Source organism: Pelodiscus sinensis, chromosome 2, assembly GCF_049634645.1.
Source record: "Pelodiscus sinensis isolate JC-2024 chromosome 2, ASM4963464v1, whole genome shotgun sequence".
NCBI lineage: Eukaryota > Metazoa > Chordata > Testudines > Trionychidae > Pelodiscus > Pelodiscus sinensis.
In genome coordinates, this window is record NC_134712.1 from 242,480,826 (window position 1) to 242,503,316 (window position 22,491).

At 41.4% G+C, this 22,491-nt stretch overlaps 1 protein-coding gene across 4 annotated transcripts in view; it reads right to left on the minus strand.

Annotated features, from left to right (window-relative positions):
* Positions 1-22,491, minus strand: part of DPP6 (dipeptidyl peptidase like 6) — an 865,367-nt gene that overhangs the window by 393,585 nt on the left and 449,291 nt on the right. The window contains exon 1 of one of the 4 annotated variants that reach the window (XM_006129323.4): positions 21,913-22,462. The exons of the other annotated variants lie outside the window; for them this stretch is intronic. Within the exon in view, the coding sequence (XP_006129385.1) occupies positions 21,913-21,972 (60 nt within the window). The 5' untranslated portion in view covers positions 21,973-22,462. Of the gene's footprint in view, positions 1-21,912; positions 22,463-22,491 lie in introns of those variants that run through there. 4 annotated transcript variants of the gene reach the window in all.

The window sequence follows — 22,491 nt, forward strand, 5'->3', positions numbered from 1 at the left end:
CGATGCTTATGAACAGTTTCACTAGATTGGTCATGTTATGATGATGGATGATACAGAAGATGGTCTTTTACGACCAGCTTGTTCACAGAAAGCACTGTACTGGTGGTCAATATAAGTGTTATGAAGATATCTTCAAAGCCAATGTGAAGTCTTGCGACAATCTCCCAGTGACTTGAAAATCATAGCTCAGGACAGATTGTTCTAGCAGCAAACTATTGCATAGGCTCTCAAACACTTAAGGAGTCAATGTATCCAGACATTACCAGAAAAAAGCACAACACCCAGACATGGCAGACTTTTATGAGACACTGTCAGTCTCTATGGTACATAATAATCTGACTTTGTTAACCTTCAGGCAGTGTGGCTGACAGACTCGCTGGGCCCCTGGGCAAGACAGGGAATGGGATGGGACGGGCTGGCTCCAGACCCCAAGAAGATCTGGGCCTTATGCAGAAGAAGCAGGGCTGGGGCTAGCTTCTGCCAGCAGCCCCAGATCTGTCCAGAGTGCTCTACAGTAAATCATATGTTTAGTCATTGCCGGAGTGGCAGCAGCAGCTGGGAAATCAGAACCCTTCTGAATCGGTGGGTGCTAGGTGGGTCTGCCTTCAGCTCTTGCTACCCGGCCTATCTTTTCACAGTGGTAACTTGTTGGAGGCTCTATTGGTGATCAGTAGTTGCAGGGAAAGTCTGGTGGGGACTCACATAGAAGGGCTTTGTCATCTGTGTTGCTATAGTGGTGCTGTGATCTTGGGGTAAATTCTTTTACTGTGTTCTAAAAGAATGTCAAGATCCCTAGAAAGGTCCCAGGATGTGCCAAGAATTTGGGATCTATCTGATTTAAAATCTGAATAAATAAATTAATATCATGGGTAAAAGTTTCAAAATGCCTAAGTGACTTAGGAGCCCAAATCACTTTTTCAAACACACTTTAGGCTCTTTGGTTCCAAAACCATTCATGAACTCTTAAATATGTTAATGTCGATCCTTTATCCAAAAGGAGAAGACTTGAAGACTAAAAAATTATGGTTGCATAGTTTGAACATGAAAATAGCAGAAAGAAACGCCCATGTTTTCCTCCTAACTCTACCAAAGCCGTGGTTTGGGGCAATTCACTTCCCCCCAGATTCTCAGTTCCCTCAGTGATTTACCTGCTTCTCTAAGCCCTGGTCTACACTAGGGATGTAATAGTATAGTTGATTAACTGATAAGCAAAAGTTTATAGGTTAATGCTATAGACTACATGTGTTCCCCCTCCCCCCCCCCCCCCAATACCTTACCAGTAAATTTTTTTTTAGCAGGCTGGCCAGCAGCCCAGCTCAGTCCTGGCTTCCACTGGGTCTGGGACCTACCCCCGCTGCAGTTCTGCATTTAAAGTGAGTTAGGAGCCAGGCAGGCAAGGAGCCTGGCTCAGTTCTGGCTTGTGCTGGGTCCAGGAGCTCAGACCTCTCCCTCCCTCCCTCCCCCCCCCCCAGACAGGGGCTGCCTGGGGACTATAAAATAGTCAACTAACCGATAAGAATTCATGAGGTTAATGGACTATTCAATTAACCAACATTTAACATTCCAAGTTTACACTAGGGAGTTATCATAGAACACTAGAACTAGAAGGGACCTTGAGAGGTCATCAGTCCAGTCCCCTGCCCTCACAGAAGGACCAAGCACTTTCATCCCTGATAGATGTCTGTCCAACTTGTTCTTAAATATCTCCAGTGATGGAGATTCCACATCCTTCCTAGGCAATTTATTCAGTGTTTCATCACCCTGACAGTTAGGAATTTTTTTCTAATGTCCAACCTAAATCTCCCTTGTTGTGATTTAAGCCCACTGCTTCTTGTCCTGTCATCAGAGGCCAAGGAGAAAAATTTTTCTCCCTTCTCCTTGTATCACCCTTTTAGATACTTGAAAACTGCTATTATGTCCCCTCTCAGTCTTCTCTTTTCTAAACTAAACAAGCCCAGTTCTTTCAGTCTTCCATCATAGATCATGTTTTCTAGACCTTTAATCATTTTTGTTGCTCTTCTCTGGGCTTCTTCAGTTTTTCCACATCTTTCTTGAAATGTAATGCCCAGAACTGGACACAATACTCCAACTGAGGCCTAATCAGTGCAAAGCAGAGCAAAAGAATGACTTTGTGTGTCTTGTTCACAACACTCCCCTTATTTTGAAATAACAAGCGGAGCGTCCACCCTACCAACCCGGTTATTTTAAAATAATTCCTGCTTTCCATTAGGAATAATGCTTATTTTGAAATAGTTATTTAAAAATAGCAATAGTGTGGATCCTCCACTGCTGCTATTTTGAAATTACTCCCCAAAGTCATTCAAAGTAATTACTCCACAGTGCTTTCTGAGGCTCTAAGTTGAATTAGTGCATCCACTTTCAGGGAGTAGCCTCAGACTAATTTCAAGGCTTCCCTGTAATGTGGACTTGATATTTTGAAATAGATAGTTCTGCAGTTATTATTTCAAAATAATTTCCTAGTGCAGACATGCCCTAAGAAGTTATGAGGAATACCTATTTTTAAAGTGTCTTGAAGACAAATTACTCAGTGTAGCAAATGCTAAGCATTATTATCCTATTATCTTTCTGGGAGAGCTGAAAGGTAATACCCCTTTCTGCAAGGGGATAAAGTACAGCAACATAGCCATGTACTTGCCTCTCTCACTGTAAACTTTAAATAACTATGCCGCCACTAAAATGGCAACATAATTACCAGTTGGGTCAAAGAAAAAAAAGCAAACTTCAGAAATAATATCTTTTGCACTAAACTCTGAATTTAGTTACCCTGGCCATCTTTATTATTACTGGCCCTAAGGTAATAACCCTTTCCCATATTTAAATGATAGAATTTGTTTATACAGTGGGTTGTATGAAGTGGTATACAACCAAGAAGTTGTATAAAGTTTATCAGCTTCTTTTAAAATTAATTTATTTAGGAAATAAAGACCAGTTCACTGGCATATGATTTTAAAACCATCCCTCTTCACTGACAAGCATAACTAAGCTACCAAGTCCCTGCGGAATCTCTTAAATAAATCGCTTGATTTTCAAAAGTGCTGAGCATCCAGAAACCTCCAACAAATTCAACAACAGGTGCTAGGAGCCCAACAATTTATCACGTGGTTCCACAATTTCTCCTGTGGGTCTGTGGCATACACTCGGTTAAATGAGTTTACTGTGTACTCTATGAGTAAATATGATTTGAGACTGTAATCATCTAATTCTGTTAGGCACCTTTGAAAATCCCACTCCAACTACTTGAGCATATTTTTACAGAGATGACATTGCATAAAACACACACTTATTTAAATGAACATTGCAAAGTGGGATTCAAATGTCAGGACTGACACACAAGTAAAGGTTATATAAAGTAATGATTAATTAGTGCTCTTCCTCATTCTAGTTTTACTTGCCTGTCAATAAGAGATGGAGGATGATCTCCTAGCGAAAATATGCATTACTTCTAGTTCTCTAATATCACTGAAAAGTGGGTAGGAGTTCAATTTGACTACAATAATTTATTGTATAAATTTAAGATTCTTCAGGCAACTTTCTCTCATTTGTCACCTTCAATGCTTCCCACAGCTATTTGGTTTTGAGTTAATTGGTCAGCTCATACCAAATCCCAGCTGTCTAAATAAGGATCTGTAGGCTTTTATATTTGTTTAAAAATGTAACATGCCAGCCAGGATGCCCAGATCTGCAACTCTATTGAGAAACATGACCACAGACTTCAACTAAGTCGCCCAAAAATAATGGAAGGCAGCATTTGTCCCACATATAGTTTCTTTAAAATCTGAGGCTATTCCCTATTTATCAACTCCACTCCTGGGTGTTTACAGCCCCAGACAAACCCCTGAGCACCAGCTGAGTAAGAAGAAGGCAGGAAGAATAGACTTTTTTATGAGAGACGCCGTTGGGAAGCAGCTGTGCTATTTCAGTCCTATCCCATCCTTGCCTCAGCTGCTTGCCTCTCTGCTGAAGTGTCAAACAATGGAACAAAATGACACTGGGAAACAGGCAATTCATTTAACCTTTGGATATTAGGGGGCCAGCTAAGCTTCACAGTGCTACTTGCAGGGAAGTGAGGAAAGTGAGATAAGGGCTGCGGAATCTGTGTTGCTCATTCTCACAAGTCTCACAATTTTTGCTGCTTTTCTTAACAGTCTCTGCTCCTGAGACAAGAATCTCTGCTTTCACTTAAAAATCCATGCATATACCACCTTGTCTTTGTGGCTGCAGAGAAAAGCCTAAAAAGTGTAACCCAAGCACAGCCACATGGATCCAACACTTGAAGTTAAATAAAAAGAACCCAGCCAATAGTTTCATATTGTTTTTAAAAGGATTCATTTTAAGGCCTCGCTTGTGACTTTTTGAATATTTGGGGCTGGCATTACTGAGGCTGACCATTCTCACTCCCTCTCGTGCCTTTTATCTGCATGCAAAAATGCATGGGCAACTACTTGCCTAGGGCTGCCAGGTGTCCAATATTCACCCGGACAGTCCGGTATTTTTACCTCCTGTCTAGTAAAAAAATTCAGAGAATACCGGACACCTAAGATGTCTGGTATTCTCTGATGTTTTCCCCGGCCAAGAGGCGAAAATACCAGGCACTTGGCAACCCTACAAACACTCAGCGCCCGGCCTCTGCCCCCCCCCCGAGCGCCACCCTGGCTCCCAACACCCAGCCCCCCGACCTCAGACCCCAATATTACCTGGTTCCGCAAGGCTGCTGGCACAAAATGGCTGCTGACCAAGGCTTCCCCAGGGTCTTAATGCTCAACCACTCCCCTGTTCCTATCCCTGCACTCAGTCTTAAAGGGGACATGCTGTTTTATTTTATTTCTTAATAAGTCTTGGAGTCCTTTGGTCTCCTCCCCCCCCCCCTTTTTTTTCTTCAACAGAATTTTTCCCAGTGTTTTTTTTGGGTGGGGGGGTGTTCGGTATTTTTGTTTCAACCATCTGGCAACCCTAGTTGTCACTATTTGTGCACCCAATTACTGCACCTGGACACACAAATGCCGGGAATAAGCACTCTGACCTCAGGCCATACTTTTTCACTGACAATTATTCCCCAAGAAAATCAAATTTTGGCTGATCTGTTTCCCAATCAGTTATATTGTCCATGTTGCTAAAGAATATTAAAAATTCCCATTCAATAGTTTCCTGGCTTGGGGCCATGTACTAATCCTTATGTGGTTATTGAAGGGTTGTAGAATGGAAAGAAACTCTATGGCAGCTGTCAAGTCAGTGAAAAGTAATGAAGTATAAACATAGTAGTATCACCTAAATTCAGTCTCTGTAGAGCACCTGTCATCTCCTGTTTCATCAACCATTTCAGTAGTAAAAAATAAATGGAAGTCATGTGTTGCAGCTTATGAACAACTGAGCAAATATAAAAACATAAACAGTATTTGATACCTGGCTTGAAACAAATTAATTTCTTTTCTCCACAAGAATGGCTTCTCCTTAACTGACACTAAGTAGTTACTCAAGAAAGGAGAAACAATGGCAAACCGTGACTTTGCTAAATATTAGAGAGGTGTTACTGGCAACCTGTGGGCACTTGTGATGAGTATGGTATAAGCAGCTGAATAGAATGAACAGAATAGAACAATCAACCTGTATACATACTGTGAATGAAGTATGTAAACTCCTGTTCACTCACACTATGGGCTTGTAGGAGCAATGGTGACCTCATTTAGTTCTGTTACATTCCTCCGATACCTACTCACATAATATGTTTCCATCACATGTATTGTTTTGTCTACATTATTAAACAAAACTAGTAGATTACAGCCTTACTCTCTCTCAGCGTGCAAGAGAACTGTCCAAACAAGCAAACTAATTCCAACTCAGATTCCCCCTCTATTTACATAGGGGCCAAGGGAATGAGATATAAAGGCAAATATTTGGGTGACAATACCTTTGACAAGTCATAGCTTCACATCAAGAGGAAAAAGTACTGGACTGAACTCCAAACTTAGTTTTATTTCATGTTTTTAACATTACCTCTTGACAATTTTGATCACTTCCTATGTTTGGATCCAAAAATATTTTTCAGATTGCTCCCTCTTCTATAATAAGTCAAAACAAAACCCCACAACTTATGCAGCATTGGCCCAGAATTTTTTTTCTTCTATACAAATTCGAGATATTTAAAAAAATTGCCCAACCAGAATTGGGACAAAAAGAGAAATCTCCAAATTTCACAAATCAAAATCAAAAGCATTTTTCATTCAGTTCAGTCAAAACACTTAGTTTCAATAATTTCAAAACATCTTATTTTGATTTTGACCATTTTATTTTTGTAGCCTTTTTAAGTACACATTACTAAAATCTCAAAACAGAAAATTGTTTTAAGGAACTGAACCTTTCCACTTTCAAAATGTCAGTATGGGATTTTGCAACAATTTTGATACTTTTTTTTTTCAAAAAATGTTTTGTGTCAGGGGAGCCATTAAAACTAACCAGATTTTCCAAAAGTTTCAGTTTCAATTAATTGTTAGGGGTTTTTTTTTTTTGGCAAAAATGGTTTATTTAAATATTCCCAAGCACGTCAAATCTGCCTTAATGCTAACTGGAGAGTCCAGACCTGTCCCCAAACCTGAGGCAGACTAAGTCATATAAATGGCTGAGATAGATGCACACAACAATGCAGCACCAATTGCATGCTCAGATTTTCAGCAGTTCACACCAGTGCCCTGGCCAGCTAAAAGGTTTTTGGCCTTCTTGCAGGAAATATTGTGATGCTGATACATTAGAAGCAAGAGGAAGACCAAGGACAGGGTAGGCCCACTGCTCAGTGAGGAGGGAGAAGCAGTAACAGGAAACTTGGAAATGGCGGAGACGCTCAATGACTTCTTTGTTTCGGTCTTCACTGAGAAGTCTGGAGGTGTGCCTAACGTAGTGAATACAAGCAGAGAGAGGGTAAGTTTAGAAGATAGGATACACAAAGAACAAGTTAAAAATCACTTAGGAAAGTTAAATGTCAGCAAGTCACCAGGTCCTGATGAAATGCATCCCAGGATACTCAAGGAGCTGATAGAGGAGGTATCTGAGCCTTTAGCTATGATCTTTGAAATGATCATGGCAGACAGGGGAGATTCCAGAAGACTGGAAAAGGGCAAATATTGTGCCCATCTATAAAAAGGGGAATAGGAACAACCCAGGAAACTACAGACCGGTCAGTTTAACGTCTGTCCCAGGGAAGATAATGGAGCAGGTAATTAAGGAAATCATATGCAAACACTTGGAAGGTAATAAAGTGATAGGGAATAGCCAGCATGGGTTTGTGAAGAACAAGTCATGCCAAACTAATCTGATAGCTTTCTTTGATAGGATAACAAGCCTTGTGGATAAGGGAGAAGCGGTGGATGTCATATACCTAGACTTTAGTAAGGCATTTGATACGGTCTCGCATGATATTCTTATTGATAAACTAGGCAAATATAACTTAGATAGGGCCACGATAAGGTGGGTGCATAATTGGCTGGATAACCGTAGTCAGAGAGTTGTTGTTAACGGTGCTAAATCCTGCTGGAAAGGGATAACAAGTGGATAGAGAGTACACTTATTAAGTTTGCAGATGATACCAAACTGGGTGGGGTTGCAACTTCTTTGGAGGATAGGGACATAATTCAAAATGACCTTAAGAAGTTAGAGAAATGGTCAGAGGTAAACAGGATGAAGTTTAATAAAGAGAAAAGCAAAGTGCTCCACTGAGGAAGGAACAGTCAGTTCCATACATACAAGATGGGAAGCGACTGTCTAGGAAGGAGCATGGCGGAAAGGGATCTAGGGGTCATAGTGGACCACAAGTTGAATATGAGTCAACAGTGTGATGCTGCTGCAAAAAAAGCAAATATGATTCTAGGTTGTATCAACAGGTGTGTTGTAAGCAAAACTCGTGAAGTCATTCTGCCGCTCTACTCTGCACTAGTTAGGCCTCAGCTGGAGTACTGTGTCCAGTTCTGGGCGCCACATTTCAAGAAAGATGTGGAGAAATTGGAAAGGGTACAGAGAAGAGCGACAAGAATGATTAAAGGTTTAGAGAACATGACCTATGAAGCCAGGCTTCATGAACTGGGCTTGTTTAGTTTGGAGAAAAGAAGATTAAGGGGGGACATGATAGCAGTTTTCAAATATCTAAAAGGGTGTCACAAGGAGGAAGGAGAAAATTTGTTCCTCTTTGTTTCTGAGGACAGGACAAGGAGTAACGGGCTTAAAGTGCAGCAGGGGAGGTTTAGATTGGACATTAGGAAAAAATTCCTAACTGTCAGGGTGGTCAAATATTGGAATAAATTGCCAAGGGAGGTGGTGGAATCTCCCTCTCTGGAGATATTTAAGAACAGGTTAGATAGACATCTGTCAGGGTTGGTGTAGACGGAGCTTGGTCCTGCCTTGAGGGCGGGGGGCTGGACTCGATGACCTCTCGAGGTCCCTTCCAGTCCTATGATTCTATGACTTCCTTGCATATAGTACCAAGATGCTATGGCGATAGGTGTGCTACAAATGACTGGCCAGATGTTGAGATATACAATAAAATAATTTACACAATGGTCCTGGATCTTTCAGTCCTTACTGAGTTTATACCGTGGAAAATTAAAGAGAAACTGGTCAGATGCTGAAAGTAGCATTTGTCTTACTAGTGGAATTTCCCACTCCTTTTCAGAGTGTCTGAAAAGAATGATCTTCTTCATTCTTCCCTCCTTTCAATTCACTTTCACTGACCCTTAGAAAAATAAAATATATCTAGATTTAAAGCTTTTTGCAAAGAAAAAAAAACCCAGAATGATGGCTGGAGTGTCTGAAAAGAATGATCCTATGCTCGATCAAAATGAAAACGGGATCCCTGTTTGATAATGGTGGGACATATTTTTGGAAGGGATGGGGTAAGAGGAAGTAGAAATTGCTTTACTTTTCAACCAGGAAACCATTTAATCAACAAAGGGAGAGAGAAGAAATAATTTCCAACATTCAAAACTTTCTGGATTGCACCCCAGATTCCTGATGAAAGTAGCACGGGCAAATGTTAGAAGAGTTGCTGGCAATAAGTTCTTCTCTTTATCAGATTCATGGTCCCAATTTAATTCAGAGGAACTTCCATTCTGAAAAAAAAACTTGCTAAAGAGCTAGATCCAATACTTACTGAAGTCATGGATATTGGATCAAAAGGCTTCTCACCATACATTACATTGATTTCCTCTCCAGATGTTTTCCAAGTGTGGGTTGCTATTTACCAAAGACCTCTGTATTTTGAACAGTAGACTATGATTGCTTATAGTCTACTGTTGCTTTCTTTATCCCAGAGTGAAGTCATCACACTCATATGTCCCTGGTAAGAGACTGCATATCACAGAATCTAATATTTTAGAATAGTGGTAGAAATGTAGCCGTGTTAGTCTGGTGCAGCTGAAACAAAAAACAGGACTGTGTAGCACTTTAAAGACTAACAAGTTAGTCTTTAAAGTGCTACACAGTCCTGTTTTTAATATTTTAGAAGCTTCAGAGGGTAGCCGAGTTAGTCTGTACAGGATAAACTTAAATAACAACAAATAGTCTGGTAGCACTTTAAAGACTAACAAAACATGTAGCTTTCGTGGGCACAGCCCACCACCATCTACATGTTTTGTTAGTCTTTAAAGTGCTGCCAGACTATTTGTTGTTTTTTTAAGTATATCTAATATTTTATTTAGAGCAATCTTCAAGGACAATTTTCCCAACATGCCAGAAGATCTGCTACTGCACCATCCTTCTTCTCTCTTTTACTTACTACAGTTGTACATAATGCTGTCTGTGCCTGAAACACCTGACAAACAGGGGAGCCACCCACTGCTTAGTGCAGATTGCCTCTTTCAGTCACTCCCCTTTTTGGCTACACATGTCAGGTAGAGCAAGAAGCACTGCCATTTACAGTAGGGCTACGTCTACACTGGCATGAATTTCTGGAAATGCTTTTAACGGAAAAGTTTTCCGTTAAAAGCATTTTCGGAAAAGCGCGTCTAGATTGGCAGGACGCTTTTCCGCAAAAGCACTTTTTGCGGAAAAGTGTCCATGGCCAATCTAGACGCGCTTTTCCGCAAAAAAGCCCCGATCGCCATTTTCGCAATCGGGGCTTTTTTGCAGAAAACAGTACTGTGCTGTCTACACTGGCCCTCTTGTGCAAATGATTTGCGCAAGAGGGCTTTTGCCCGAATGGGAGCAGCACAGTATTTCCGCAAGAACACTGACGATCTTACATGAGATCGTCAGTGTTCTTGCGGAAATTCAAGTGGCCAGTGTAGACAGCTGGCAAGTTTTTCCGCAAAAGCAGATGATTTTGCGGAAAAACTTGCCAGTCTAGACACAGCCTAGTTGTGGGAGAAGAGGGCATCAGCAATAAACAGCTCTTCCAATTAACAACTGGGCTAGGGGAGATGAGGATGAAGGGGTATCAGTGAAAGCAGATTAGGGTATCTGTAGAAAAATACCATAGAGCATTGGAGTTAAAAAGACCTTCACCAAAAAGCGATGGTTAAATAATAGTGGCAGCCAGTTCATGTCAGGGAAGGCTGCGTATTTAAACAATAAAGCACTGAAAAATCTTCAACCTTCCCAACAGGGAAAGTCGAAAGGTTCGCTAATCAATACACATTTTACTAATGGACAAGCCTTATGTGCTAAGTACTTTACAGGGCTATTTCAATCAATTTCTCCTTGGATTTTGCTATCCTGTATATTCACAACTGTTCTGCCTTTTATCTGGGTGTTTTAACTCTGAGCCTGGGGTAATAAAACTTCTAATTATAATGACACTGAAACAATAAAGTCAAACATCAGTATAATCTATATAAAACCATGTATTACCCTGTAAGAGGAAAAGACCACAGAAAAAGAGTCTGATTTAATGTATCTGAATCCTGTGCTGATTAAGTTTCACCAAGATTAATCTGTGAAAGCTGTTCCATTCAGTGGAGCGGCAGCCTAAGAAATACTTGTGCTTTGAGCTTCTGTGTCAACCACACTGCAACGTTACAACAACAACAAAAACAAAACAAAAGAAATCAAAACAAAAACCAGAAAAGCTTTGAATACTATTAGGTTCTTGTGAATTGGAATATATTGTGACTGCCAGAACTTTGTAAGTGAAAGAAATACATATATTTCCTATGATGATGATCAACACAAGGTCATCTATAAAAGCTGAAATTTACAGAACACCAAAAAAAAAAAAAAAGTTTCACTGGTTTCTAAATCTTAAGCATCACTCTGGTCCCTATTAAGGATAACGAAGAACCTACCGTTTTATTACCTCTTTCAAGCTATAGAATTAGTTCTGCTTGCAGTAACCTATTTTGCAGAGCCAACAATGTCTTTGTATTCTGTCTCTCTCATTATAATAACAGTTACATTTCAATGTTTCCCTTTGCATAGCTGTCTGTGTCTCCCCATTAGTAGCTAGAAAATGCTACATATAGGATAGTCTATTTTCTCTTGGCCATAAAAATGGAAAGGTAAAAGTTTAAGGTTGTCAACATACAAGCCTATGGCTTAATGTATGCTAATTAATTCTTACAACCATATGGAGATTAAGTATTTGGTCCCTCCAGGCTTTACACAAGAACAGTTGAGAGGCTGGTCATAGTGTATGATTATGCTAAATTAAAGATGCAAAATGCATTCTGCATAATATGAAACTACCTAGATTTGCCACCAGTCAACTCCCCTGTTTATAGTGGTATCTTGCTCAGCTAAGTTAACAGTAAATCACCTTCTAAGTTGCAAATTCACTTTTGACAAGTAATACACTGCAGCTAAGCTTTAAGTATCATAGTGTAGCTATTCAGTGGCAGACATAAGTGAAGGTAATGGAGTCAAAACTGCAGACTAATTGCTTCAGCCAAAGGCTTATTATTGCTCCAAATTCAAGCCCAGCAGCAGTTAAGAAGTAATATAAACTACTCTAGGCCATATGCGTGTGAATCTTTTTTCTAGAATTCAACTTCATTTTCATCTAAGCTAGTTTTTATAAATAGCAAAATCTGCAATTTCTGTTTCCCTACTCACCAATCTGGGGAAATGGGGGTGGGGAACCACAGAAGTGTATTAAGAAAGCACTTAGCACTGAGGTATCAGGTTGTTGTTTTATTACTATACTGATCAAACTCGGTCTCCTCTATAATGGGCCTTCTATAATCATTTTCTCCTCAAGTCCACCTTAACTTTTTTTTTTAAGTACCTCCTGTGTCTCCTGTTTCTCTGCCTGAAATAACTAGGGCCTGATGCTCTATGGCCTTGTGCTGTCCCAGACACCGGAGAAAAGTGTGCAATGTGGGAACACCAAGCTTTCCCACTCTAAGCTGGCAAGATTATTGGTGCATGCTGTCTGTGTGTAAAGGACTTTCCATGGGCAGGGCAATGGAAAGCCTATATTACAGCCCTCATCAACAGGGTTCCAGGGAACTCAATTTGTATAATAATTCTCTTTGTTTTTCAAGAATTGCATGTTATTTAATGTTATCCAATCAAATGTTGTATTTTTATTACCTGTACATTAATCAACTGTCTCAAATGACCACCTGTAAATCCCTACATCAAGCCTGCTCTCCCCTCCCCTGCCACCTGCTATTGCAGCACAGGGCAGGAGGGCACAGATCTGACACTGCTGCCCAATAGCTGTACAGGCTTCCCCTTTCCCTCATGGTGCAGCTCCCTAATGAGCCAGGCTGCCAGGGACTCCTTTCAGCGCCACCAGCGAGCAGGGACCAGCCTGTCTGCTACCAAAGCAAGTAGCATTGTGATCCGGAGCACAGGGCTGCAATGCCGGGGTACCATGTCAAGTCAAACAGTTCTCCTCATCAGGAGAAAGGCAGGGAGCTGAGGCGCATGCATTCAGCTTTGGGAAGGCTGGTGGTCCCTGCTACAGGCTGCAAAGCATCTAAGGGGTGGTAGGGCTAAAACTGCAGCTACTGTAACTAGTGATCTTTCTTGGCATTATTTTTATTTTCTTTCCTGTTATTTCGCATTTGAGAAATCACTTCATCTCATCTTTCTCCGTCTCACAGCTACTGTTATCACTGAGGGACAGAAGAGGGGTGACCCCAATTGTTCCTTGCTTAACCACCAGCCTCCCTCTCCTCAGCAAGTGTCTGGGTAAGATGATCCTCTTCTTCCCACCTCACTAAATCTAATTTAATTCTGGTCTGACACATTTTACCTTTTCCACTTGGCACCTCACTAACCACTGGATCTTTTCTCCTTCATTTTGCTTGGTCTCTGTATGGTTTTCACTCATCCTCATGCCCAACTGCTTCAAGCAAGAAGATGGGGTCCCCAGCACTGCTCTCTTCTTTCCATTTCCAGCTTACCTTTTAAGACTCCCCCCTCGCTTTTGGTACAGTCTTTGCCTTTCACAATGGAGTGCCACAAACTATTGGGCTTGAACCTCAGCCCCTGTACATGTGCCCTGCTCCATCGGCTTTGCTGTGTATTGCGCCAGACCTCAACTCCCGAGGGTCCGGCCCCTCACTTTAGCCCCTTTCTCTACACCACAGGTCTTCTCCTGCTACACGTTCTCAATTCAGCCTTAAATATGACTGTTCCCAGGATGCCACCCAACTCCACCATCATCCTAGATTCCTCCCGACAGCCAATGGCCTGGTATACACTAGACCATAGCTGGAGTCAGCATACCTTAGGCTAAGCTTTGGCAGTGTCCACACAGCAGGAGGCCGACAGTAGCAAACACTCCCATCGTCCTCCTTTACTCTTTGCAAAAGGAGGAGTACTGGACGCCCGCAGGAGCTGCCCTTGGAGTTTGATTTAGGGGTCTATACTATACCCACTAAATTGAACACCAGAAAATCGACCACCGGGGCTTCAATCTTCCAGTAAATATAGATGTGCCCTATGTGTTTCACCTCTGCCAGCTTCCAGCAACACTTTATACTCCTACTGCTGTTTCCCTTTTAAGTAAAAATGGTTTTTTTGCCCTATATAAAGTGATGCATGCTCCTGTTCTTTCATCTGAACTCCAACTTTGTTTGCTTCTAATTCCAGAAACCTTAGCATCATATGTGAACCAAAGCTATCATTTGCCTTCCACATTGCTTTTGTCTTCAAGTCTGTTTGATGCCACCGCTGGAACCCTGCCAGTATTTGTCCTTACCTCAACTTTCTTTGGACAATATCCTCATTCATTCCTTTATTTTCCATATTGGATATTTCAACATCCTCTTTTGCAATTTCCCCAAATATCAAGTCTCTAAATATCAAGCAGTCCATAATGCCATAGCCAAACTTTCTTCTTGAGTGGTGCCAAGTCACTCCCATCTTCCAGTACCTGAACAGGCTTCGTCAACATTTCCAGCTCTGAAGTGCCTTACTAATTTATAAAACACCTTGTGAGCTGGCTTAGCCCACCCATTTCATCCCCCCAATGTCTCCACCCAGCCACAAGGGGCCTGTTCTCTCTGATTTGCAACCCTGCTGTTCCTTATTTAAATCCCACTTTAAAACTGTACTTTTTCATGTAGCCTACTCCTTCTTCAAAGCATTTGGCCACAAGATGCATTTCAAATAACACACCAAAGAGAAACATTTAGTACAGTGGGGGGTTTTGCTATTTTATATGGTACAAAGAACACAAATACAAGATTTTTTTTGTCATTTAAATTATTTTAAATTTGCTACCTTGCTTTGAATTCAGTCTAAAGTGACCATGATTCATGGCTACTTAACAAATTGCAAAGATCACAAAGGAGCAGCATTAAAAGACAAGGGACTACAAAGCAGAAAATCTTAGTTCACTGGTTGACTGCAGCAGTGTATGACATTTCCTCAGTGCATCACAGTTGGGTTCAGGCTGCGAGATGCTCCACAGGAGGACAAAAGGAGCCAGTTAATTCCCTTTCCTTTATAAAGCAGGTTTTCTTCTGGCATTTAAAGCCATGTTTTGCAAATGCTACTGCCCTGGCTAACTACTGTGTTCTTCTGGCTTCTGGGGAACTCAGGGTATCCCATTACAGAAAAGGCAGCTGTAATGTAGGGACTTCAGCAGTAATGTAGGGACCAACCGCCAAGCAAAGCTGTCCCAATGGAATATGATGCTGGCTAAGCAGGTAAAGTGCCTAGAACACCCGAGAGATGTGCACATCCTATCTCTGCTTAGGCATCCCACCTCTGCAGTGGAATCCCCAAAGAAGGGAGGAACCCTCAGAGCAGCAGTATGGATGTGCCAACTGTGTGTGGAGGGAGGGAGGTGACTCTGGGAGATGAAGCCAGGGTGAGTCAAGCCCAATGTGTTTTCACTTGTTTGGGACAGAGCCCCAGAGTTGCCATGTATTTGCACAGTGTCTAACACAGCAGGGTTCAGAGAACTAGGATGAGGCCTCCGGGTTCTACTTCAATAAATATATGAAATCTACTATATATTTGAGAGTGTCTCTGTCCACCCATCGCATGTTCAAGAACACCTAATAAGCAATAAGAGCTAGGACCACTACATTCTGTATGTCACTTCCTCTTATCATAACTTAAAACAAGATCAGCGTTTGATTGGGCCAAGACAATGGGATCTTCATGGAATGGGATTACTTCTCATAAAAATTACACAAAAAAGAGAGAGAGAATCACCAGGTAGGTGAAAGGGGCTGGCTGGGGTTGTCCCCCCTCCTGTCCTGGACTGCCCCAATCCCAAGCCTCCCACATTCAGTCTCCCCCAGTTTCCATTCAGGGAGGACAGGGGAGGCTGAAACTCCTCCGACACCCTGAAATTCACACAGGAACATTGCTGGCTGTTCTCCTTAATCAGGGAGAGAAGGAAAAGTGCAGTTTGCTGCTTTCCTCACTCTGGTTGGGGAGTGCAGGGAGGCAGATGAACTTGGACCTGCCCCAGCTGAGGGACATGAACTTTTCCCCAGTTGTGCCCGCTGGAGCTGCAGCAGCCAGGAGAGGTACTTCTCACCTGGCCCCCCAGCTGCTTGGGGCAACCTGCATACTGAACCCCTCATCCTCAGCCCCAATGCAGAGCAATGATTTAAATGAACCATGTACATTTTTATTTTCTCTCTCTATATATATTAGAAAGTTTTTCCTGCTGTGCAACAGAATGACATCAGAAAGTGGCCAGAGAGAGGGTGGTTGGCAAGCATAGCGAGCAGCGGGCGCAGCCCCCTACTATTTTCCAAAAAACAAATTTGAGTTAAGGACCCAAGCAACGCTGGGTAAATCTTCTAGTTACTCATAACTGTAAATGATTATGGGCCAAATTTACTCCTTTCCATCCCTGTCCTCTACCACCTTTTAATTAGTGGCTTATTCTCATCTTAGCAACTTGAAAAAACTGCCATAATTTGATGCAATTTCATGTTCTTGAACACAGTGCTCTCAGGAGCCCTATTACAGAAATGTAATCTCTTGTGAAATAGATCAGATACCACAAATAGAATAGACTAGAATAGAAACGAAATGAAACGAAACAAGTGGTTCCCAGTGACTTCCTGGAGAAAGTCAGTTTTGAATCTACAGTACGATATGTGGTTTACAGAAAACTTACCAAATGAGAAAATTATTCTCATGTCAACAGCTTTCTTTAAAAAAAAATTAAATGTGCATTTAACACACGCTTTTCTCTACACAAACCCAGGTTTGTTTTCGCTCAGGCTCAGCAGCTCTTTTCCTACTCTTGAATGTCAGCATTCCCCGGACACTCCTCTTTGCCTTCTGCATAACTATAGTAAGCAGAGCAAAGCCATTATGTATTCTTGGCTAGAAACAATGGTGCGCACATGTGTGGATTCACTTTTGGGAAAGGACAGTTATCAGCTCCAGCCAAGCCTCTATAGGAGCTCCAGTGCTGAGGATGTGCTGAATTAGCTCATTTCCTGGATGCCCTACACCCATCTGACCCACCCCACATTACTCCTGTCCCCCCTGTAGAGGTTGGGTAGCAGACAGACAATTTTTGCCACCAGTTTCCTCAGTTCCATTCCAGGTGGGTGTTGTGCACCAGGACTCTGCAGCAGGGATTCTGACAGCATAAGGAGGCAGAATCTGGCTAGTGAATCATGATTTTCTTGCTGTAGGAAACATTTCCACCCCAATTCACCCCCTCCCCTTGAAACCAACTGCAGAAATCTCATAAGACAAGCCAATACCAAAGAGGCGGGCCCAATAGCCAGCAGGAGAGAATACTCTTCAAAATCTCCATTACTACGCCATGGACTTTTCACACCACTCTGGCAACGTAAAGCAGCCTAACCCTCTTTAAGGCCATTTTATATTGCCAAGGTGGCATGAGGAGGCTTTAGGGTAACAGACTCAGGTTTATTGTATCCTCTTTAGTACAGGTTTGTAGGGTATACTGTGTAGCCCAGCATGTGCAGCACACATTAATGAGGACTTGTGGGACCAGCAATCAGGTTGGCAGAGCCAGGGGCAATTGAAAGTAACGTCACATGGAACACTGAACCTTGCAAATTTTCCAGTTAAGAGAGTGTATTCCCCATACATGAATATACAATTTTAAGTGTGTTGAGTCACGGTCTCCCACTACTGCTAAAGACACATGCAGGGCTTGCTCACAACTCTTACTGGCTTGAATGACACTGGAGAGGAGGTGGCAGCACACAACCCAACTGGTAATGACTGGACATATATGTGACTTTGAAAGAGGCCTCAAGGGAGTGTGGAGCTGGACAGCCCTTGCTACAGTGGAAAACAGGCTTGTCCAAATTTCCCTCCAAGCAGTCATCCTGGCTTACAGGAGGTGGGGCCATGCCACATGCCTAGAAATTCCCCTTTTTGGAACCACTCAGATTATACCTGGTATCCATTGGTGCTCTTCCAGCAACCTTGCAGAAATTGAGGCAGATTTTAACACACTATATAAGACATTATTATTGTACTACTTGGACAACGTACCACAGGTTCTGCCTGTGAAGTATAATGTGCCATGGTAGACTGGGAGTGTATTGAATATTAATCTTTCTACCCTTCTACTCCTCACAGATCTTAGATTAGGTTTCCTGAATTATCTATCTTCCCTCCCCCATCCCTGCTTTTCAAACTCCTATCATTTGAAATTAGAATGGCACATTTGAAAATAAATTTTTAAAAATTATTAACTTAATGACAATTAGAGAGAGCTATTTTATCGATCTGACTTCATTTCATTTCCTTCTGGGAGTATATTTCAATCCAAAATCTTGTCTTTTTATCTAACATTTGGTTAGCACATGTGACAACACACTGGGCATAAATGGTCGTCATTAAGTCAAGCTTGTCTAGGAAATGTCTGTGTTTCAGAATAAAATCCAGCTCCCACTGAAGTCAATGGCAAAACTCTCATTAACTACAGTGGAAGCAGGATCAGATTCTTAATCAATTTTGTATGTTGAAGTATGAAGCTAATCCAGCAACCTTTTAAATTATAGGGTTTTTTCCCAAAGAGAAGGACTGTTCCTTCACTATCTTTTATTCCTATCGTACATAACTTAAAATGTCTAAAAAATCTCTTTGTGGCATTATGCCAAGTGCCAAATTTTGAAAGAAACTAGCCCTATTATTTTTCTGTAAGAATCCAGAGCTATGTATATCCCCATGCCTATCACATCACAAAATGCCATGTAAGAGCAGAAGAAAATAAGACAAGCCATATATAAAATACACAGTCTGCTGCATTCGAAACATTTTTTTCAGGCTACAGTTAAAGACACTGGGCCAAATCCTCAGCTGATGTACATCACGGTAATTCCACTGACTTCAATGCTGTTTAAATTTTTCAGGGGCAAAAGGAGCTTTCAGAGCTCATTTGCATGTCCCGTTAGCAATCCCCAAAGGCACGGGCAAAACCTTTGGTTTTCTTTCTGGGCCTGAACCAGAGCCCATGGTGGTCTTTCCACTGACTTCAATGGGCTATGGATGAGGCTCTATGCCCACATGGACATCACTAACATGCAACGTTCTCCAACCATTGTGGGGAGGGAATCATTATTGTGGGAGAGGAAACTAAGCATAAGTTTAAAAAAATAAACTACATCCAACTCCATTTTGGTAAAGCCATCACAGACAGTGGGGTTTAGATAGCAGCACAAATCACTGGAGGGCATCTTTCCTCTACTTAGGAGGTTTCATGGTTTAATTTGGTATAATATACCATAAGCAAGGAAGTAGAAGGCCTATTACAATTCTAGAGAATCTAAGCAAAATGAAGGTGAATTAGAAGGCCAATCAGAAAAAAAAGTTGAAATAAACATTTTTAATTAACAAGTTGGGAATTGTTCCTTCATTTCTTCAGGCTGCCGAATCTCTGCATAGTATATCCTCAATCCTGAGCAATTTTTTATTTCATGTTTCAAGAGCCATCATACCTTCATCTCAATACAACCTCATTTTCCTTGCAGGCACACAGATCACTATAAAGGTTTTGATTTAAGTATAAAACCTTTGATCAGGGACTCTGGAACAATTTTTATGGTGGGGATGCTGAGAGCCATTAAACCAAACTGTAAACCCTCTTTATAATGGAAATTACTTGAAGCCAGGGAGTACAACACCACCCTCAATGTCTCCAGTTCTAGCATTTATGTCTTTGCTTGCATGAAAAAAAAAAACTTTCTTTGCCCCCTCCTGCAGTGTTATTTGACCATTTTCAGTTTAGCTTAGTACTATAAGGAAAGAGAATATACCTCTGCCAACAGTGCAACTTGAATGCCTCCGGATCAAGAAGATGTCACAAAGAAGAATGCAGCAAAGAAACAGTCACAATCTTACATGACAGTACCAGCTGCTTCTATAGAACATTCAATCCTACACAGTCAGAGTAGCATTTTCACCTTCAGTTTTACCCCACGTAAAATCTTCAGCTTAATCAGTTCCAAGCAAGAGAAGAAAAATATATTTTTAACAGCCACAAGACAATATCCAGTGGGAAATGTTTGGAGAAATCTGTACATATTTTCAATTATGAACTACTTAGTTAAGTCAGATGGGGCCCAGTTCCTCATCTGGTGTAACTGGGTGCAACTGAACTGAAGTCAATGAAGCTGTTCCCAGTTACAGCAACTTAGGTTGTGGCCCAAGGTGTCAAGTAGTTTTATGTAGTGGGGAAAAAAACTCCACAAATTTTATAGCAACTGGCAAACTTTTGTACTGATTCGAAGGCAGTATCCACTGATATTTATATATATGCCTGATATATCTATTTCATACTCATATTAGGACTTTGCTAAGGCAATGCACGCTTTTAGAATTATTAAATGTACCATAACGATTGAATTGCTACGTAGTTCCATAATTGAATGAAAACAATTAAGAACCTTTGCATCAGGCAAAAGGGTGGACACACATGCTGTGCACTAAAAATGGGGAAAGGTCACAAAGGGACAAATCAATAACAAAATGGCATTAGAAAGATAACTACTTAAAAAAAAAAAACCAACGTACACTTTCTGAACCCCAGGGCCTTAACAACTGCTTTTACTAATGTTGGGGAGAATAATCCCTACAGAAGCCTTTGTTCACAAGAAACAGTTTTTATTTTCCAACATCCTAGAAATACAGCTTTATTCATTTTTATCTGCAGCAAGCAATGAGAATGGGTAGGTCCCAAAAATAAGCAATGAGAAGAGAGAGTGTGTGCTGTAGATGGCAGGTTTACTCAAAGGCAGCCTATGTGCTCTCAGGATCAAAGTTGTTTTCTTCACATTTTAACAGAAGAATCTGATTATGCTCTGGCCCTCAGTGAAATGTCACCCTGCAAATAAATATCAAATTATGCTACCTTTCGTGGCAGGACACCTAATGAGATTTCAACCTTTCCCTTCCCTACCTCTCTAAAATATAACACCCAGGAAAATGCATAGTGTTCTCAATATATTGAGCTAGGAAGAAACTATTTTAGGAATTAATTTGTGTCCCGGGAGAGCTGTTTAAATTATCCTCTCGTGCTGTCCTAACCAGTGATTAAAGATGTGAACTTCCCATCTTTTAAAGGATACAATGAAAATATAAGAATTCAAGAAGTGGAGCAGGCAGATTCATCTTTATTTCCCTGTAGACTCTGACAATGTGTGGAGGGAAGCAGGGCTGTGGAGAGAATAGAACTGCTACTATGCTGCCATATAAAGAATCTCTGAAATCTTTGCCATCCTTAGCTGTGTCTCAGCCCGACTTCCCTTATGTCACAACTTCTTATCTTGCATATCACTTAGGGCTAATGATGCGGCTCCTGCATTTCTGTCAAAGAAAGTTTTCCCCTTTGCCTACCAGCACAGAATGAAAATAATCAAAAAACACAACAGAGACAACAGAACAGAAAGGAAATTTAAGTTTAACTGTTTGTATATAAAAGCATGCATTCATGCAAAGAGCAACACATAGAGACAGCAAATCAAATTCAGAGGTTGTGTAAGCAGCTGCTATTTCGATGTAAGTCCCTGGGAATGGTGCTTGCTTCGTACAATGGCTCTACATGTGGCAAATACATACTGAACATGTACACACAGAACTCTGAAGCAACTGAAATCTACTTTTGCTATTTTGTGCCCAGCTAGAAAGTAGTTGTAACAAACCTTGGAAGTTCCACATGCAGAGTTGAGATTATTCCAAGGGACCCCTGTCCCAGGCCACTGTACCAAACATCCACCCTTCCCCCATCACCTAACTGAGGAAGTTACAGAGCAGAACGCTTGTCACCTATACATTGCACCCTGTAACCAGTCATCTGTTAAACAGAAGAAAAAGGCCCCGAACAAGCAAACCACACACCTGCCCCACAGCACTTTCCTCCCTCCACTGACTGGTGACTCTGGTGGCAATTTTAGTAATAGCCCTTGAAGAGAACAACAAAACCCAAAAAACATAAAGGAAATTGATAGCCATAATGCAAATCTACATTTGTTTCCACTTGAGGAAAATAAACAGCATTACCTGTTCTTGTTGTTGTTGGGTTTGTTTTCCTGATGCATTTTGCTCCTTGGCTGTAGTCATGCTCACCTATTTGTGCCCACTGCAGTGGCAAACAGGATTTCACAGAGAGAGTGTGTGTGTGTTTTCAGGGACACACTCAAAAGCTAAGGGATAAGGATGTGTAACTAGTCCATCACTTAATCACTAGCTGAGAAAGAAAAATCCCCCCATCCCCACCAAAAATTTTAAAAAAATGTAAAGCAAAAAAATGAAAATAAAAATCTCAGACTCTCTCCCCTTGTGCCTCTAAAACAAAATCATGAAAAGGAGGAAGAGAAGGATGCTGAGGGGGCTTCTTCAATTAGCAACAGCCTCTGCAATCGTCACAGAAACAATGATAACTGCTTGGCAACCAGCAACTGGCAGCTCAGAGCTAGAAGACAGCGATGTGGTCCTCACTCCCCCACCTCCACTCACAGTCAGCCCTGAAGCTGCGCATGCACCAGCTGGTGTTGTAACAGAATGTGCCTCCCTCTCAGATCGTAGCTCAGCAGCCACTTGAATTCCCAGCAGTTAGGTTAAAGGATCTTGGGGTGCAAA